The 19,601-nt window shown below is 39.7% G+C and overlaps 1 protein-coding gene across 1 annotated transcript; it reads right to left on the bottom strand.

The window, feature by feature from the left end:
- Positions 1 to 1,775: 1,775 nt before the first annotated feature.
- On the bottom strand, positions 1,776 to 18,500 carry NMBR (neuromedin B receptor). The gene is made up of 3 exons (XM_058836059.1): positions 18,082 to 18,500; positions 4,514 to 4,862; positions 1,776 to 2,188 (listed from the first exon to the last, which is right to left on the bottom strand). Exons 1-3 carry the CDS (start codon positions 18,495 to 18,497, stop codon positions 1,787 to 1,789), a joined length of 1,167 nt encoding a protein of 388 aa, XP_058692042.1. The 5' UTR covers positions 18,498 to 18,500; the 3' UTR covers positions 1,776 to 1,786.
- Positions 18,501 to 19,601: the final 1,101 nt, after the last annotated feature.

Genomic DNA, 19,601 nt, shown 5'->3' with positions numbered 1-19,601 from the left:
AACTATATTGCATCCTCCTATAGGTCTCTCACCAGCTGGACCATGCTGGTTGACATTAAGAACTTCAATCAACTTTCCCTGTTGAGTGGTCGCAACTGGGGATTTTTTTTTTTTCTTTTTTTCAGATAAATAGCTAGACAACTTACAGGTTACATTAATGTAACTTCTCACTGCTTTAAAAATTGGGGTAGGGTTATAACTAGTCTTGAAGAGAGAGGAATTGAGAAAGAAATTTTGAACTTCAGGTGGTTCACAGAGTTACAAACAGAACCAAATAAGAACAAGTGCATTATTAAGGACAAAGGGAACAATGAACCGATACACTGCATTAGCACTTCAGCTTTTGAAATTGTAAGACTAGCAACTAATTCCAAAATCCAATCTAAATTTCTTGTGTACTCTCTAGTATTCACCTTAGAGAAGTCAGTGCAGAAGTACAGGATACAGTGTTGTGACAGAGACAGATCTGTGCTGGAGCAGTTCCACCCAACTGTAAAGAAAAACATACCTAAAATTACATTTGGCTCATGAACTGGCCATAAAAAACTTCCACCGTGGGAAACAGCAAAAGTAAGAAGACTTTCATAAGCTGTGAAAATAGGCCTCAGAAAAGAAAAAGCAGAGAACTTAGAGCTAGCTGCAGCTGCAAAGCCTGAAAGTAAAAAGACACAGTAATACAATATGCAAGGACATGAAACAATAGTTGAGTTTTTAAGCTTGGCTGAGATAGACCTTAAGGCTGCAGAAAAATATGCTTACCAAGATAGTAGAAGGTTTTAATCTTAATAACAGAGTATTGTGTATATTTAATAGAAAACAAACAAGCAAGCATTGTTTGAAGAAGGTGTACATGTGCTTTTAGTGACTGGATAGAACAATTGTCTGCAAGCTTTAGCAATATGCTATTGGCTGAAAAACTTTTAAAATGTTCAGTAACAAAGAGATCTCCGGCTGCTCATGGTATCTTGTGCCATCTCCTGTGACTGTAACTGTGACTGGTGTCCAAAATAAAAGCTCTTGACGCGTCACCCGGGGGTCCCGTCCCGTTTGTGAAAAAATTAACCTCCAATATTCCACGAGGTGCCTTTGTCTGCTATTACTGCTTCTTCTAAGAAAGACACTGTGAGCATCTTCTCTCTGGAGCTCAGACATGAAAACTAACCTCTCACCTGGCTTGGGAATGATTATTTGTCAGATTCTATGCCATTGTGTAAGGGGGGATAGAGCTCTGACACCCGCCCTTCAAAATTTTATATGAGCAGCCTTGTATAAATAGCAGCAATAAGCTTCAGTCAGACTACCTGTGCTGACATGAGAGCTGATTAAAGAAAAAATAAATTAAAAATAAAAGTTTAATTAAATCCAAAATGCCTAACAGTCTTAATCAGCAAAGCTAGCACACACCACAGAGCTAAAATCATGCACAATCTATTAAAGCAAAACATAAGCCTAGATCAATATTCAGTTAAAAATGCATATTTTCAGATCAGAAAATCCATATTTTTTTAAAGCAATGTTTTATCAGATACACTGCTTTCCTTTATGTTAAACATGTATCAGCATCTCCTTTAAAGTATGATATGATGCCAGTCAGTTTTGTTTTCTCAGTAAAACACACTCTTCACTTCTATCTAAGAGTCAGACAGCGTGAAGGAACCTCAGATTGGCCAGAATTTAACAGATCCTCTCTCCTGAGGACTGTCTAAGAATGAGAGCCAAAAGTGAATTACAAGCTGCAAAGGAAAAGTTCAGATTTGTTTCACAGTCAAAAATCACACTCATTATATCATAATGACATTTCTTGTTTTAAGTTGTGCCCATTCAGTTGTGTCATGGTAGTTACTGTGTTCCTGGTATTGCTTTTCAGGGAAGTCATTTGAATGGCAGAAGTGTTGCACAAGTAGCTGGCAGATCTCTCTTTCTGAGCTTTCTTCCTGCAGCGAAGCTGGTTGTTGAAATGTCTTCTAAAACTCTCACTGAGAAAATACAGTGCAAATGGGTTGACACAAGAGTTGCAGAAGCTTAGCACTCGGGCCACTAAGGTGACAACCATATGTCCCATCGATGGATCAATCTTATTGTAATGAAAAGATCTGTACATGTATAGCACGTGGTTAGGAAACCAGCAGATAGCAAAGAAGCCAACAAAAACTAAAACAATTTTTGCCAGACGCTTCCGAGTTTCCATCTAAAAAGATGAAGAGAACTCAAATGAACAACAACAAATAGAACAACCCCACATAACACATTTAATTAAAATATGTAGCATTTTGCTTTATATTAGCTTCAACAATTGTCATGAGTAAGGCCAGCAAAAATGCTTCCTTTAAGGCCTGAATTACTTTCGCCATCTCATTTACTTTCCTTTTCCTCTTGCATTTTACTTTCAGTGAACTTTCTTAGCTGTTTGCAGTTTACAGAAGGTTGCTCTTTCTATATGATACACACAGCAAGAGTGATTCATGGCCCAAGGAAACACCGGCTTGTAGCCTGTAAGCACGCACCAAAGGATGTCATGAAATGTAACCTTTTCTGACAAGATCTCAGTGCTTGGCTCAAAACTTAAGTTTTAAGCCCTTAGTCAAAAAGCTATTTGGAAACTGTTGGCTTCAAAATCTAGAGATATCATGAGATAGACATTACTAGGGTTAGCTATACAGTGGTACTTCTATCTGGTTTCTCACTGAGGGTCTCAGCTTGCACCTTTCTCCTAGGGAAACCAACAAAATTGCATTACACCATCTGAAGCATCTTAATTTCAGGGTAAGGTGAAAGGTTCCATTAATTGCAGTAACATCACAAAATGTGCCTTAATTGCAGTGTTAATGTATAACAGATTACATTGTAGATACTGAGAGTGGCTGAAAAGATGGCAGGATATGAGCCTACACAGTGGTTCCAAACTGACAGAGGGAGATAAACTGGCCAGGCAGAGAGGCAAAGAGTGTCCCCATATTCCTACTAAAAGATTTATTATGTGTATCAGGCATGAAAGTTTTGCACAGGAAGGAGAGTTTTCTACTCTGCTCAATTTTCTGGGGAAAAAAAACACAAAAATCAAGTGAATTTATTCTAACAGTTTTTCAAAATCAGTGAAATTAATCTTTTAATAGTTTTCTTGGGTCTATCTAAACAAAAAACAGTGGGGAGATCAAAAAAAGATGGGAAAACTCTAACATTCAAATTTGGTAGCATTTGCACTCAGACAGATTGCAAGAGCAGACTAAAAGGTACAGAAGTATAATGCGAATATTTCACTTGGCCTAAAGAAACATGAGCTGATAGCAATAGTCTGAATTTATTTCCCCTTGCTGGGAGATATGTAAGTACACCAGAATTTTCTATCCTTCTGAGCCTCATAGATTAACAAAGAGAAAAAAATCTAAGTAGAATGAAAAAATGTGTTCTTACTTCAAAAATACGTATGAGTTCAGAAATGTGGTATAAATTAAATATTGTTTACATCCAGAGGGTTCAGCCAAAAGGCCCTCTATATTTCACAGGAAAATAAAATAATACATGAACTGCTAATAGGTAGGCACTTTTGACAAGAAACAGACTAGAGTAGAAATGAAATGCTGCTCAAAAAGGATGCAAAGGAATGTAGTCTTTCTAAAGGAATGTGTACATGTGAAGAGATTTCTGTGAGTAGGAAAGTAGTTTTCTAAATTACTAGCAGAGAAAATCATTCAAAACTGTTTAAATGGGCATATTTTTCTCTGTCAATACTAATGTTTTTTTGTAAACTAGCTGAGGCACTTTCACTGCAAAAGCTGTTGTTTGTACATATGTGTGTTCATGCTGATGTTAGTATCTTATTGCTTCCTCTGACTTACAAGGAAGATTGGCTTTGTCCAGCATTTTAAAATGTTTTGTCTCAAAGATATACAGAATCTATACCAAGAATTTTAAAGCATCTCTTTACAGAAAGGATATTAGAAAAGTGCCTGTTCAGGATTGTATCTGAGAAAGTAACCAAAAAATCAGTTACTCTGTGTTCACATTTTCAGCACTCCATCTGAGAAGAACCTTAAATCCCCTAAGTAAAGTTTTCCCTGCCTGTGTCAGTTTTCTCATTTCCAAGCACAAATTAAAAGGGACAATTCTCAAAGCATTAATGTAAGATTTCTTTCCTGAAATGACTGCCTATAGAGACAGGTGAAGCCACCATCATTAACTACAAAAACATCATTCCTCAGTAAGAATATAAGTAATGGGTACAGTAACAGCACGTACAAACTTATATACCAGTCTCATTTGCTGCTATGAATGTGCATTCATGGCAGTGAATTTATAATTTTCCTTGTTCGTATTCATTTACATACTGGGCTTAATATTGAGAAATTGTGAAAATAAGGAAAATTTTGAGATAATCCTTGGTTTATTTCATGTGGAAACTGAACTAATTCTCTGCAAAATCCAACAAGTTGGATGTTATAATCCCTTGACTTTCATTTATAAGTGTATACAGCACACAAATCTTTTACCAGGATGTAAAAAGCAATTTGCTTACCTGTCTTTTGGAATGCTCACTGTGTTCCCCAGGGATGTTGTGAGCACTTTTTATTAAGGTCTTTGCAATATGATAGTAGTAGATACTGATAATTACAAGAGGGAAAAGGAAATACACAAGGAAAAGCAGCACAGAATGGATCTTTGGGTGCACATCATCTGTCATAGGGTATGGTATGCAGGCTGTGAAAGTGGCATTATCTGTGTCATTGATGTGAGCTAGTTCAGAGAACACTGCTTCAGGAACTGCTAGGAGCATGGAGATTACCCAGATGGCAGTGGCTTTAAGACAAGTCCACAGCACTGCACTGGAGGTCTGGATGTCCATGGGATTTACAATTGCTTTGTACCTGAAATTGAGCAAAATGCAGATGCAAATTAAAAGGTATTCAAATTCAACATGCAATACACAAGCTTACTTCATATCTTTGATTAAAATAACGTCATGGGTTGTTTGGGTTTTTTTCTTATTTGAAATGCCAAGGGGCTTGTAATCTTTCTTTAACTTGCCTTCTCTAAATCTCTACCTTTTTTTGTATGCACTCATCAGAGGAGGCAGAAGGAGCCCTGGATACAACCCGTGGCTGTAGGTGCCCATTCTGTGCCATTGTAGTGAACGTGAAGAATCAGCCATGGCTCTGCCCTCTGCCTTTCCAAATATCCCCAGAAAATCTCCAAATGTCCATACTCCATATCCAAAATCCATACTCCGTGTGTACCAGAACATGCACACTTAGTGTTTCCTTCCTTCTTTCCTCAGCTCCTGAAGCCCAGGGCTCTCTCTTGCTGCCACCACAACTTCCCCACTCTAGGAAATCCCAGTCCCCCTCAGAGGAATATATGCATCTTCATGAAGTCAGGCATATCTGACTCCCAACGGCCTGTGCAGAAAGTATTAAACTCTTACATAAAGTAAACATTTCCACGTCAATAGCTGGAAGCTGCTGCTCTACACTGCATTTTGGAAAACTGTCTCATAATGTATGATTGCATATAAACCTTTGTGGAACTGATAATTTCACAGCCCATGCAATGGAAACAGGAAGATTTGCAGAGAAGGGAAGTATCACTCTAGACCAAAGTAAAATAAATGAACTGAAGTAGACTTTGGTCAGGAATTCTTTTATTAAATAAAATCATTGCAGGAGGTAATACAAAGTTAAAATTTCCACAAGAAAATTTATATGTTATAAGGACAAATATAATTTGAGAAAAATATTTCGAGGATACCTTAAAGTTCCAGTTAGATTTTTAATTTATTTAATTTTTTTTAAATGTAAGTAAATTATACTTTATTGTTTTTGTTAAAAACTAAACCTTAAACAAAGGTTAAGCAAAACATTTCATTTTGTCTAAGCTGTGGCAGTATGGAAACTCATGGGATTTCTTTTAACTCCATTATTTTTTTTGTTTCTACTTTAAATTTGATTTGGGATGGCTGATTTTTTCTGAAAGAGCAGAAGTTTTGAGAAATGGAAAAAATTATTCTTCTTTAATATTTAAAGAAAAGTTTAACAGGATAAGAGGAATCAGGAGAGATTCAGACTCCAGGTACATAACTTTGTTCACACTTTGTTCATCCTCACATGTTTGTAATCAGTGGAGAAGCACTTTCAAAGAGTGATTCAGATTTTAGGTATATTAAATCACCCTCTGGAGTGCTTGTGTTTTTCTCTGTTAGCTACAGAGAATTGAGTTTAGATTAAGGAGAACAGTAAGTTAGATGCCTCTACTTTGTGATAAAATTCCATATGCATGCATGTAGATAGATAAACATGCATAAAGATGTAAAAATATGTACAGGTATGAGCAAGGGTCTAAATACTTACCAAGGATTAGTTTTTACCCAAATATAATGTGGTTGCTGAAGGGAATGCTGATAAATGGAGCTGTGGTCCCAAATGCCCTTTAGGGCTAATTTGCAGGTCCTGACAGGCAGCTCATAGCCCCTCAACACCTTAAGCAGATCTATGCCATAAAAACATCTGGAGCAGGGATACTGTCATGGTACCCAAGGAAACCTTTACTTCAGAGAATATGTGAGTCAAAATGTGCCTTAGGGTCCTCTTTCTCAGGTTTGTGATAAATTGCTTAATCATTAAATAATTAAAAATAATGGCTGTTAATGTTCATGTCCTCTCTAAATTCAGAGAGAGAATTTTTACTGTATTTTCACCCCTATCACCGAGTAGAAAACAAAACTCAGCAAACTGTCTTTGTTATTTTCCATTTTTGCTATCACACAGTGAGAAACTCCCTGGACACCAAGGTGTAAAGAAAGCCTTTATACTGCCATAGGAAGGACAGAGGTTTCTGCACAAAGCATGGATACTCACAGGCACAAACTGTGACCTTATTATTCAATAATTGCTTCCTATTGCTGTCTGCATTTATTTCATTACATAAAGACATATTTTTGAGGTGATGTCAAGTCCTTACATCTGCTCATTTTTAAAAAAGTCTGCATTCTTAGGGAAAAGCTGGTTTGGGGATTCTGGGGTAGGGTGAGGACATTAGATAAAAATAATGTTTTGTAGTACAGATTTTTTCATCTCCTTTTCCATTTCTTTGCTTCAAAATATTTTGACCACAGTCCTATCACCCAAGTAAATGACCATGTCATAAATAATTGTTTTAGAACCAAATTTGCCTAAGTAATCTCTAAATTGAAGACTTTTGCAGAAGTCTTTACCCTAGCAGAAGGTGCCACATATATTTGTCCATTGGCATATCTTGCCATTTCAGTAAATAGTATGATTTTCCCTGAGCCATAACTTTCTCCAAGTGGAAAGGCATTGGAGCAGAGTGCACTTTTTCACAAAACAGCTGAGTTTAGTGCAAAAAAAAACCCTCCTTATATTCTACTCGCTGCTTTACTGACTATAGGGTGGCACTCTTCCTGGGACTCAGCCCTTCACAGTACTCAGTGTCAACGAGAAGAAAAATGCAGTGTGTTTTACAAAACTAGTCATCTTGTTATATCTTTAAGAAGCTATATAGTGAAAAGAAACAGGTTACAGATAAAAATAAATGTAAACTGAGTGTAATGAGAAGTGTTCCCAAAGTGAAAACCCAACCTCTTTATTTGTGTAAAGCCAGTGTAAGGCTGCAAAATACCATCAACCATTCAAATTACAAAGACCATATTTTCCATCAATAAAAACAATGTCAGTAAAGTAGATTAACGGTGTAAATTAGTCAAAATAATAAGTAAATTCATCATTTCTTTTACTTCACAGATGAAAAAAGAGCAAATTATAGGTTACCATGAAGTTCAGGGAAAAATTATAAATATGCATTTGGTTTTAATTAAAAGCCTTCATGTAAATTCCATCTTCCTATATCTTCTATCATTATCACTGCTGGCAAAGGGACCCCAACTTGGGAAACCCTTCCTGTCTTTGAAGCTATAGTTTCTGCCAACAGACACAAGCACAAACTTGCTCACTCTCCTTCAGCAGATTGGGGTTTTTTTGTATAGTGTTTATTTCCATTTTAAAGCAATCTCCTCCCTTCTACACAATCCCAAAATAAATTCATGAAAAGAATATCCTTTTTCTCCAGAGATATAACATTTTACTACCTTCTAAACTCCAATCTATTTTATCTGCTTCTCCTAACCTTTGTTTTCAAAGACTCTAAAAGTGTTTCTCAGCTCCAAATTAGAATGGAAAGCTCTACTCCTGTTTCTGCTGCATCCACAATGCTGTTTCCCTCCCACAGAATTGATTTTGAAACAAGGTGCTCCTTTGCTACACCTACGCTGTCCTTCCTTTGCTTTCCTAGCTCTTTTTTTAGAGTACTTTTTTGTGATGATCTTAAAAAAAACTGAAAAGAAAACCCCAAACCTTAGGCAGCCACTGGAAAGTAGCCTACCATTCTAACAAGATTAGCCTCAATATCTTCTTGCCCTTTTGATTCTGCATGATCTCTTGTCCTTTCTTAAAAGCCCGTCAGGTCAAAGACTTTCTTCTTGTTGCTGTTTATATAGTACCTACCACAAATAGGACCCTAATTTATCACCTAATTTCCTACATGACATCACAATGAAAATAAATGTAATAATGAAGTGTCAGAAGCCAAGCAGAGATACAATTCAGGCAGGGAAGTTTCACATTACTTTACTTTTTCATTTTAATCCTGGAGCTGGAGGGGTTGGTATTTGTCTCATTATAAATAAGCTTTTGGAAGTGATGTCGCTGTGCCATTGTACTGCGTTTCCTGCAAACTAGAGTAATTTATCAAAACCATTCATATGTGAGTATTTTATTGTGTCCCTGCATGGTGCTTTCAAACACAAAAAATTTAACAACATAAAAGCTTATAAATATATCTGAAAAGGAAACCTGCTTGTATAATCAGTATTTGTTAAAAATATTCATATTATGTCCAATTGCAGTCCACTCAACTGCAGTAAAATGAAATTTAGGATGGAACCAAAGCCCTTTTCCTTGTATGGGCAGTTCAACTGGCCCAAATCCAGTTGAGGAGAAAATATACTGAAAATACTATGGGATCATTTTATCATTTGATTTGAAATTCGCCTTGTTCTATTTTATTCTTATAAATTCTTGCAACATAAAGTACATTTCTCTCTCTTTTTTTTTTTTCAGGTAATACCAGTATTTTTATTCTGTGCTTATCTCTTGAGAGCAGAGAATTGCATTCACTCAGGAATGAGCATTTCTGATGTCTGGTAGTGAATATAATGAACAGTGTTTGAAATGCAGACTAGAAGACCATGTGTAAACACACTTAAAGTCAACGTCAATGACATGTGTCCTGTGTTTCTCAGGGGGAAAATCATAAGATTTTCCTAAGTGGAAAAAGTTTTCCACTCTGTAAAAATACACTCTGTTGAGCCAAAACCTATCAATAATGCTTCAACACTTGATGATGATCTCTCCACCCTGAAAAGAATCAAACCAGAAGTTTCCCAGGATGGTGGAGTGGTTTTTTCCTGCATGAAATGTATAACCTGTCCTGCCCCACCAGTGTTTCGGAGGAGACACTTTCTCTTTCCTTTTCATTTTTTCTTCTCTTCCTACTTGTTTGCCTCACATTAGCTAACTATGCTTCTTACAAGCTCATGAAAATCTTGCAATGCCAACTCATTGCCTGCAATCTGAACTTTTAGTTCCACTTCTCTAAAGCCATTCATTTATGGGTGGAGAGGAGAGCCAAATCTAATAAAGATGCTAAATCTACATGAGCAAATTAAACAGTACCATAGTCTATTTTTAGGCTAGGTGGAGGCCAAGTGGCATTGGCTGGATATCCATGACTGTTTAATTAATCTCTTTAATAGCCCAGTATGAAACCACCACATCCAAACAAATTAGCCAGTTTACACTTCTATTGGTAATGGCCCCTGGACTTGTGTTTAATCCTGAATCATGCCTTGAAATTGTTAAGAGAATCCTGATTGGCCCAGGTCAGAATCACATCATGGACCTCTACAAAACCAGTGTGACAAGTGTCTGACTTCCAGTCCTCAATCCCGTGCTCTGGTACTGTTGAATATGGGTCTGTGCAAATATATATAGGTGGATAGATATACACAGACAGATGTATATGCATAGAACAAAATCACACACTTTCAGGTGCCTGAAAGCATCACCCAGAAGCCTCACACAATGGCTGGCCCATCCTAACCCACTGTGCCCATTCTTTCTTGACTTTTAAAATAAGCAAGCAGTTGTATTTCCCCTGCTGTGCGTGCCAGGAGCTCCCCAGATTGCACCTACTCTCTTTGCACCTAAGCTTCATTTACAGTCCTGAAACTAAGCACAGACAAGTTGAGGAGTCAGACCTCAAAGTTATGTTTAAATAATTGCTGGGGCACACCAAAGTCATCAGCCTTCACAAAACTGCCACAGCAAAGGCAACTCTGGCATGTACATCTCCAGGAACAAAAAGGGGCCATTCATGCAGCCAGGGTGGCTGGGAGCCATTTCCCAGGCCTGCTAGACAGTGCCTCAAAATTAACATTTCACCTCTGAGGAGAGAACTTTATTCTTAGCCCACTGCATCACACAAACATATACATATATGTATATCCCCCAGGATATACAATTTGCCTGGGGGAAGTAAAAGGAAGCTTAGCATGTGTATGCTCTTGGCTTCTATCACCTTTCTGGACTATTTATCTCATTCCAACATTAATTTGAAATTCTGGATTTTGGATTATGCTCAGGAGGGGTGGATAGGATGAAGGCAAAGCCAGTACCCTAGGCTAGATATTGGGCCTGGCAATGTGGAGCCTGGACAAGCTTCGGTACTGTTTGGCTTTGTCCCCTAGTTCTCTGTTTTCCTTTTAAAAAAACTTAGAAAACCACAACTAATCTCATTTATTTCTTTCAGGGTTTATAGGCTCAATCCTGAAGGGTCAAAGGACTTTAAGAAAAGAGAAATCCATTTCTCCAATTGAGTTTGATCCAAATCACATCAATACCTCAACCTTTAGACTAATGAGACAGAATTGCATGCTTGTTTACATATTTACTATGTGCTTATTGCATGGCTCTCAGCAAAAATATATATACATACTTGAATGGAAAAGGTCTCATAAAATCATCACTGCTAGATCAGAAGGTCAATAAAAAGATCAATTACAGAAACCAAAGTGTCTGAAAGAAGAAATCCAAAGTGTAAAATATGCTTAGTGCCAGTTTGCCTTTATAAAATTTTTGCTGTCACGAAACAATTCCTCCCATTTCTTTGATGAATTCAATTATAATCTGGGCAATGGCAGATAACATACAGTTGTAGAGAACATCACATGGTCAAATGATTTTTAGAAATGCTACAAGCCAGGAAGAATTAAATAACCAAACTTGTGTTACGCAGCTGCAGGATCATGTCCAGAGAAGCTACAGTTACCAGTGAGTGGCACGGAACACCAACGAGATGGGCTTTTGCTCATGAAACCATTTTTTCAACATGGGAAAAAAGTCAGATCCAGAACAGAGAGCCCTGAACAGAGGCAGGGTGAGGGGTTTTGAGGGACAGAACCAGGGTGGAGTTCAGGGTCAGAGACCACTAGGAACACAGCAAGGGAGAAACCCCAGGGGCTCAAACCCAATCAGAACTCTGGGGCTGCCACCCCACAAGGGGTCTAGTGTGGGGCGACTCTTCCAGGGCTCAAGACTGCATATACCTTGTTTCATTAATACATATAAAAAACCATAAAATAATTTAGCACCAGAAACACATAGTCTGGTTCTACAGCAGAACTCATAAATACACAAGTTCTTCTGTAATTAAACAATTTAAACTGAAGATTCAATTAAATTATCCCTCTTCAGGAAGATATTGAAGAGTTCCATCACACTGCACAAATATACAGAGATGTGTTATTTCTTTTCTAGCAAATTTATCATGTGAAATCTTTCCCCAGACAAAACATTGGTAGAGCATTTTTGGTCTTTGACAGCATTTCTGAGGGTCTGCTAATTGCAGACTTGAAAATTCCAACATTCCAGTTCTTATTAATCCATTGCAGTGTAGTAGATGAGGGCATCATGTACCACATTATGCTGAGGGGCAAACAAATTAAATGAATGAATGGTGATACACATGCTTGTTAAGAATTGGACTGGATTTGCTGTTTAGCAGCTATTTTGTCTGTTACAGACTTTTACTGAATAGCTCAAAGAAGCAGGAAAGGAGAGGGATAGTTTTAAAGCCGTTTCTCCGTGTTTAGGTTGCAGCCTACAAAAGGCAATCAGACACCGGCATTTGCAATAGTTAAAACAAAGTGGTTTCTGCCAGCACAACACAGGCACTGCATTGATCGCTGACTGGGATAAACACCACAGCCATTTCTTACTTCTCCATCCTCAATCTCAGCTGTTTCTGTATGGGTTGGAGAGCCTACAGAGGACACACACAAAGGCAGGAGTTTAACAGATGCGTATGTTGGCAGGAAACTGGTTTTTGCTGAGAAATCATTTTCAGCTGTGCAAAGACAGTCACAAGAGGAATTTCTCCAACAGCTGATTTGAATTGCCTGGCTTGAACAATATTACCCCAGAAGAGTTAACTCCTGAATCTACTCCAGAGAGAAAATTATTTCTGCATTGTTGGGGAGAGGTGGGTTCTGCCATCTCTTTTTTTCTTTATATTTTACATCCTATTCCTTTTATCTACATAATATGGATATAAAATAATTGGAAAATTATTGGGTGAGGACAGGTTTCATTGTCTAATTTGAAAAAGGTTTTCTAGTAAGCTTTATTTTGTGAGTCAAGTTTGTATATATGAACTAAAGGGCAAGTTGAAAAAGTGGCAGTCAAAGCTTGCCAAACCTCTCTTAAATTTCTTTTGCATTGCATGTTATTGCATATTTATAACCATACTGCTACAGCCTACAATGAAAGAAACATCTGGACCATCATTTATTTTAATGTATTTCAGTAATTCACTCATTCAATACATTTACCTCAAGTATTAAGTTTCCTAAAATATATACTTACAGAATCTCATAGTTCTTCTTGGTCCACATATTTATGTTTTCCCATCTCCTGTCTACAACGAAGGCATTGTTTTTCACTTACACAGATAATCTTCCATTTTACCTTTGATTATTTTTTCTTTATTCATTGGTTAATTATAAGTAATTTTCAAAAAGTAATTTAATACTGCTTTCCTCATAAGGACTCCTTAGTCCCTGACTGTCAGCTATTAGAGCTGAAAAGGAAATCATGTCCACTGTCCTGCTTCACCTGCTCCACTACATGTAATAAGAAATGAGGATTTTATATTTTTTCAATCACTGTATTTCAGCCTTAATTAGCATCTGCCATAATAAAGAATCTAAAAATAAATTCTGTGAAAGTTAAAAGGAAATTTTCATTAAGGTGATATTACTAATGAAAAATCCAAAGAAGTTACTAGGGCAGCTTTGCACACTTCAGAACATTTCCAAAGTTCTCCAAAAATAAAAAAAAAGGAGATAATAGACCAGCAAACTGAGCCAAAACAGATTTTGCTATCAGATGTCATTAGACATCAGCAGAGTACAAACTTGCAAAAAACATTTTAAATATAGATTGCAGCCTTCCAAATCTAACACAAATAAAGAAATGAAATAGAAGGAACAAATAGTTCAGCTATGAAAATCTATAGAATACATTTTAAGCATCTCAGGCACTAAATTTAGCTATTCAAGTATGAATTTAAATTTTCAAACTGTTACCTGTTAATCAAGTATTTGTCTCATCAAAGGTGTCTTTATGTCACATTACTTAGGAAGACAACAAATACAATGCTATTCCAATTGTAGTAGGGTGAGTTCAGCTTTGCTGTTTCCATTAGAGTGCAGCAGAACTGCATTACAGCTAACACATTTAAATCTTTCATTAGCAACAAAATTCAGTGTAGAAAAAGAAACAGAATTAAAGTTAATCCTATTTTTACAGATCACTTAAAAAATGAGGGATAAATGACAGCTAAAGAGAAAAGGAAAGACTGTGTTGGACAAATCTAAAGCTGTTTGAAGTGGCTGCTATTTATTCCTCCAAAGGATATTCACTGCAGATGTCTTGGCATTTTGTGGGTACCACACAATACTGCAGTAAGGCCAGAGGCACCAAGTCTTAATTGACTGTCCCCTGAGCTGTCCACACCAAGGTTAAAATGCTATCCAGACCTCTAACTCTGAAAAGCATTTTGGATACACCTTTCTATACCTTCCTGCTTATGTTCTTACTCTACCTAGATTCCTTTCCATGCACAAAACGGCAAGATCCCTCACCCTGAGAAAAAGAGGAGTCCTATGGGCCCAGTTTGCCTACTGAGCTAAATGTATGGTCCATCATGGACACAAATTGGAAAAACACTTTGTGCAGCAGTGAGCAAGTTCATTGGATGGTTCAAGTCAGGTTCATCCCTGGTTTCTGCCCTTTTTGCAGTGAGGAGATGCTAGCACACAGCATTTTTTTTCATGCGTGCCATACTGCAGTCCCTCTGACAAACAGATCTCACTTCTTTATTTTTATCCTCCTTATCAAAGACCACACCAAGTCCTGAGACTTTCTCATCAACATCCATTAGCCCTTGCCAAAACTGCAGCCCATGGACCCTGAAGAAACAAGCTTATCCAGGCCCCATTTTTCAATTCTTGTCCCACCACACCTTTAGGAAGTGCATTCCTAGCCACTGTGCACCAGCTCTGGGCACTTTCAGGGTATGCTAAGTGCTATTGGGAGTGTTCTGTCTAACATTCCCCTTAGTTCCCCTCTTTTCTTTTTTCTACATTTTTGTCTTTCAGCCCTCTTCCTTTTCCTTATTTGTCATCCACTCTGTTAAGTTTTCTCTATTAACCACCCTCTCTTTTTGCTTTGGTTTTATAAACAAGAGATATATAATAATAAGGTTTGTAGAGGTGGTCTGGTTTCTCCACAATAGAGAAAACTCAGTGGCCATGAGGGGCAGGGTTGCTGTCCCTACGTATCTCCTGCATGGCAATGAGAAGGGACAGCTGGCTCAGCAGCACAGCGCCTGTGCTGCCTTCTCCATCCCACAGGAAAGGGAGATTGCATCCTGTTCTGACACCGAAACCCTGTACCACCACTGCGTCATCTCTGCTGCCACCATCCCCACCTTCACCACTGACCTCCCTCTCCTCTCTGCCCCAACACGCGTGGGGCTGCAGCAGGGCACCACTCCCCACTCCAGGCAGCCAGAACTCCAGGAGCTCAGGGGTGGGAAGAGCCAGCTGCTGCTCCTGTGATGGGGATGGGCAGCCTCAGGCAGATATGATGCTAAATTCCATCTGCATGGAAGGGAAATCTGAAAAGTATTGTTAAAAATTACATACTAAACTTGTATACACACACAAAAACGCCTGAATTAAAACTCAATCTCAATACAAGATAATGAAGTTTGCAAATAAAAGGTGCATGTTTGTCACACAAAGCATTACTGATGCTGAGAAGGACTTCTGTGACAAAAAAAAAATCTATATGAAATAAAGCAACTTTAGAAAAAAAAATATATATGTAATTATATACCACTACTTTTACTAAAGTAGTAGTAGTAGTTTTAATTGTACTAAAAGTACTATTTCTTCTTTCACTTTGTTGGCAACAATCACTCAGAGTTTGTAACTTCTGCAGCTACTTCTGTTAAATGTATCACATACACGGAAATTGTCATGCAGAATTTCCACATAAACAATAAGTGTCAATTAGACTGTGGAACCCAAGACAACCTCCATTATCCTAATTTTCACAAGCATGCTCTAAAGAATCCTAAGTATTCCTAAGTCTGTTACTTAGTGTAATCAGTGTCTGCCATTCTATACTGTCTCATGGCTACAAGCAGCAAACAGCAGGGTTTTGTTATCCTCTATTAAGCTGTACTTTGAACATTTTCTGTGAGAGAAGGGGCCGCTATGAAGACAGATCAAATAGGCACTGGATTGTAATGGAGCCCTCTTGGTGACATCACTGCTTACAAACTGCTGCCATCCTACCCTAAATTCACTCACCTGGAGAAAACACTGCCCCCAGCCAGGTCTCACCTCCTCAGCACGTCTTGGGTGCAGGACACTGCCAACACCTCTGATCTGCCAGCATAACCACCCACAACTGATCTAGTGGTGACACACATTATAATCCAGCTACAGATCAGTGTCACAGAAACCCCTCCACACCAGTGCCTCCTCTCTAGCTCAACACTGGTGTTGTACAAATCCATAGATTTGACTCCAACCCAGACACCACTGAAAGTTCAGCCGGCTTCACTCAGCAGTCTCCTGGGTCCTAAAAGACTGGTCTCTGAAGTCAGTGGAAGATCTTCTGACTGGAAAATAAAAGTTGTTCTGTTCTCAGTAACCTAAAATAAAACTACAAACGTTAAAGAAACATTATAAATTCCTAGTATAACAATTTCTGACACTGGCATATACTGTGGAGTCCAAAATGCTGAAGAAACATGTTCATTATGAGCTTGTTTGGTCTCAGCACACAAACTGTAACCAATTTTTAGCATATGCAATTCTACATGCATTAAGCATAAACAGAGTCAGTATTATAAATTCTTGACTCTTTACTGATATAAAAAGGTTATAAAATTATCTGGAAAATGAAACAATGAATGCTCCAAAGCTATATAAAAACCAAATTAATGAATCCTTAAACATTAAATGACCAGCATTCCCTCACATTACATTTCTCTAGAGAGGTGATCTCAACTAACTTCTTCCCTTTTCAAATAGGATGTGTACCACAAGATATTAAGGAGTGGAAATAAAGCACAAAGAGAACTGTAGGGTTTCCTTGGATCTGTAAAGACAGATATTGAAATACTATTTAACTGAGGTAATCAGTGCTACAGGTGCTCACTTTAAGGTATGTTTTGCAAACTCTTCTTCAAAACCATAATCCATTTTCATCAGTTGCAGTCTTTATAGACAAATATGTTATGTCCTGATTCAAACAGAACTGAAATTAATGTTCACTGAAGACTACCCTCAAGTGAAGTCAAACAATTACTGAATTAGTTAAAAAAAAATTAAAAAAAGTTGTAGTCTATTAAAGAAAATAAAGGATTAAAAGTATTAAAGAAGCATTACTCTAAGTGGGAAAATGTATTTGTAAACTCAACTCTTCACATAATGCACCAGTATAATGAAGTGGCTCAGTTCAAAATCCAACAAAAGAAAATGGGAGAATTCCTACAGAGAAAGAATTAAACATTTTCATTTCTGGACAAAAAAATTAATTAGATATAAAAATAAAGATCTTTTCATATAATTTAAGTTTTCAATTACACTGCAAGATTTTGTCTTTCAGAGCCTGAAGCACAGTCTTATAGCCACTCAGTTGTAATAAATTCCTTAAGTACCCATTCACAGTAATTGGAAGGAAAAACTGGGGATCCAGCTCCTTCCTCCTTCCTAATTTGACAAGTACAGGAGATAAAAGTGTTACTTTCTAATTTGTTTGGGGATATTTTCTTTTTTTTTTTCCCTTCTTTTCTAAAAGTTCAGAAGACAATAAGAATAGTTTGAACTAGAGTTTGAGGCTGACAATTAAAACAGAGCTATTTGGTGTCCCTGAATTCCCAGAAGCTAAACTAGTTCTGGCAGTCACCTCTAGTAACCTGCTCTTCTCCTAAGGCACAGACACACATACCTGCACACATGCCTACACCTTCTGAGCAGAAAGAAATAAATTGATTAAAAATACATCCGTGCCTAACTTGGTTTAAGTAGTCCATTGCCTGTTGACACAACACTGTGACTTGGCAAGGGTCGTATCTAAAACTCTAATGAATGAAATTCCAATATATGGACTGTTACAGCACCATCCCAGGGGTGCAGAAGACAGGGCTGCTGACGTCCTGGAAGCTGGGGGTCAGGCACAGCTGTTTCCAGATACCCTTTAACTTCAATAAGTACCACTTGCCGTTGGCCAGTGAAGGAAGAGGAAGCATGGGCACCTCACAAGTTGGAATGAGGGGATTACAAAGCAGGGACACCTTATCTAGAGAGATGCTTTACCTTTCATCCAGCCTTAGCCCAAGTTGCAGAGAGCTGAAGTGGCAGCCCAGCTTTCCTACCTGTCAGCACTGAGGGCAGTGAGGGTGAAGACAGAGACACCAACGGAGGTCAGCTGGATGACAGGGATGAGCTTGCAGCCAACTTCCCCGAAGAGCCACTCTTCAGAGAAATACCGAGAGGCATCCACAGGCACACAGGTCACTAGCAGGAGCAGATCACCAGCGGCGAGGCTGGAGATGAAGATGTTTGGCACACTTCTCATGGCACTGTTGGAAACGAAGATCTTCATGAGGGTGACGTTGCCCAGCAAGCCGACAGTGATGATCAGCAGGTAAAGTGAAGGGATCACACAGCGGATGATGAACACGGCCGTGCCTCTCCCCGGGGACAGCAGGGCTGTGTCGGGCACCGGGTGGACACTCCCATTCTCCCCGAGGGGAATTGCTGTGAGCTCGGGCGGGGGCTCTGGCTCCATTCTCCAGCTTCGAGTAGACTGACAGTCTCAAGTGCAAAGTGCAGTGGGAGCCACAGCAAAGCTTCACCTCTCTGCAAGTCAGTCAACTTTCCCCCGCTTCTCTACCGCCCTTCTTCGCTGAGTTTTCCCCCTTAAGAAATGCAGAGGAATGTCAGCCGGCGCAGCTGCCGGGGAGGGAAACAGAAGCTCCCGTGCGCTGCCGCTCGGCTCTCCAGACAAGCCTCTCCCTGCGGGCGGGAGATCCTGGGCCCGGGGGCAGAGAACGCCGGCGGGACAGCGGCCGCCTGCCCGGGTCCCCGGGAGCTCCCTGGGCGCGCTGCTCCTGCCGTGCCCAAGGCGCGGTCCGGTCCGGTCCGGCCGCTCTCCGCGCCCGCGGAGCCGCCTGCGCTGTCCAGCGGCGCCGCTGCTGCCCGAGCTGCTGGTGCTGCCTGGTGCTGCTCGGTACTGCTGGTGCTGCTCGGTACTGCTGGTGCTGCCCGGTACTGCTGGTGCTGCCCGGGCCGCGGGGGCGGGGGGGGGAGGCGCAGAACAAACCCGCTCCTCACTCGGCAGCACCGGCTTATACCTGGTACCGGGAGGGGCCGCCCCGCCCCGCTACTCCTCCTGCGAGCGCCTGTGCCCTCGCCCCAGCCCCGCGCCGCCGAGGAGGATCTTGCGGGGAAGGGAGAGGCGGATCCCGGAGCCGTCCCGCGGGGTGCCAGCCCCTGAGCGCCGTGGGGACGACGTGGGGAGGGGGAGCGGACAGGGAAGGCTCCAGCCCCGCCGCTGCCCACCGCAAAGCAGCCCCTGCCAGGCTCTGCCCGGCAAACCGGAGAGCTGTCCGACACGTCGGACAGAACGGGGATCGCCCCCGGAAGCTCGTCTTTCAGCATCTCACTCAGGTGAAACCACAGTGCTTTGAAACACAGGGTGGCAGGGAGCGAGGGGCGTGAGAATTAAGAGATTTTATTCCTGACATCCTCCTGTGGGTTCTGCATAGATCCTACTGAAAGACATCAACTGTGTTTAAAGTTTTAAGGGTTGATTTGTGAAGCTGCATTTCACAGTGGTCTCGACTATGGAAAAGGGTACAGGTGATGTGCTTTATCCATGACTTACTCTGCA

Source organism: Poecile atricapillus, chromosome 3 (genome assembly GCF_030490865.1).
Source record: "Poecile atricapillus isolate bPoeAtr1 chromosome 3, bPoeAtr1.hap1, whole genome shotgun sequence".
In the NCBI taxonomy this organism is placed as follows: domain Eukaryota; kingdom Metazoa; phylum Chordata; class Aves; order Passeriformes; family Paridae; genus Poecile; species Poecile atricapillus.
The sequence above is the reverse complement of the archived record's forward strand: the minus strand, read 5'-3'. Positions and strand labels throughout refer to the sequence as shown.

What these genes read in the sequence shown, in the direction of transcription:
- NMBR (XM_058836059.1), bottom strand. Translation starts at nt 18,497, where the DNA reads ATGGAGCCAGAGCCCCCGCCCGAGCTCACAGCAATTCCCCTCGGGGAG. An exon ending in ACTGCCCTCAGTGCTGACAG is followed by an intron (nt 4,863 to 18,081) that starts GTAGGAAAGCTG and finishes GCTCAATTTCAG; the next exon opens with GTACAAAGCAATTGTAAATC. An exon ending in GTGAGCATTCCAAAAGACAG is followed by an intron (nt 2,189 to 4,513) that starts GTAAGCAAATTG and finishes TCATCTTTTTAG; the next exon opens with ATGGAAACTCGGAAGCGTCT.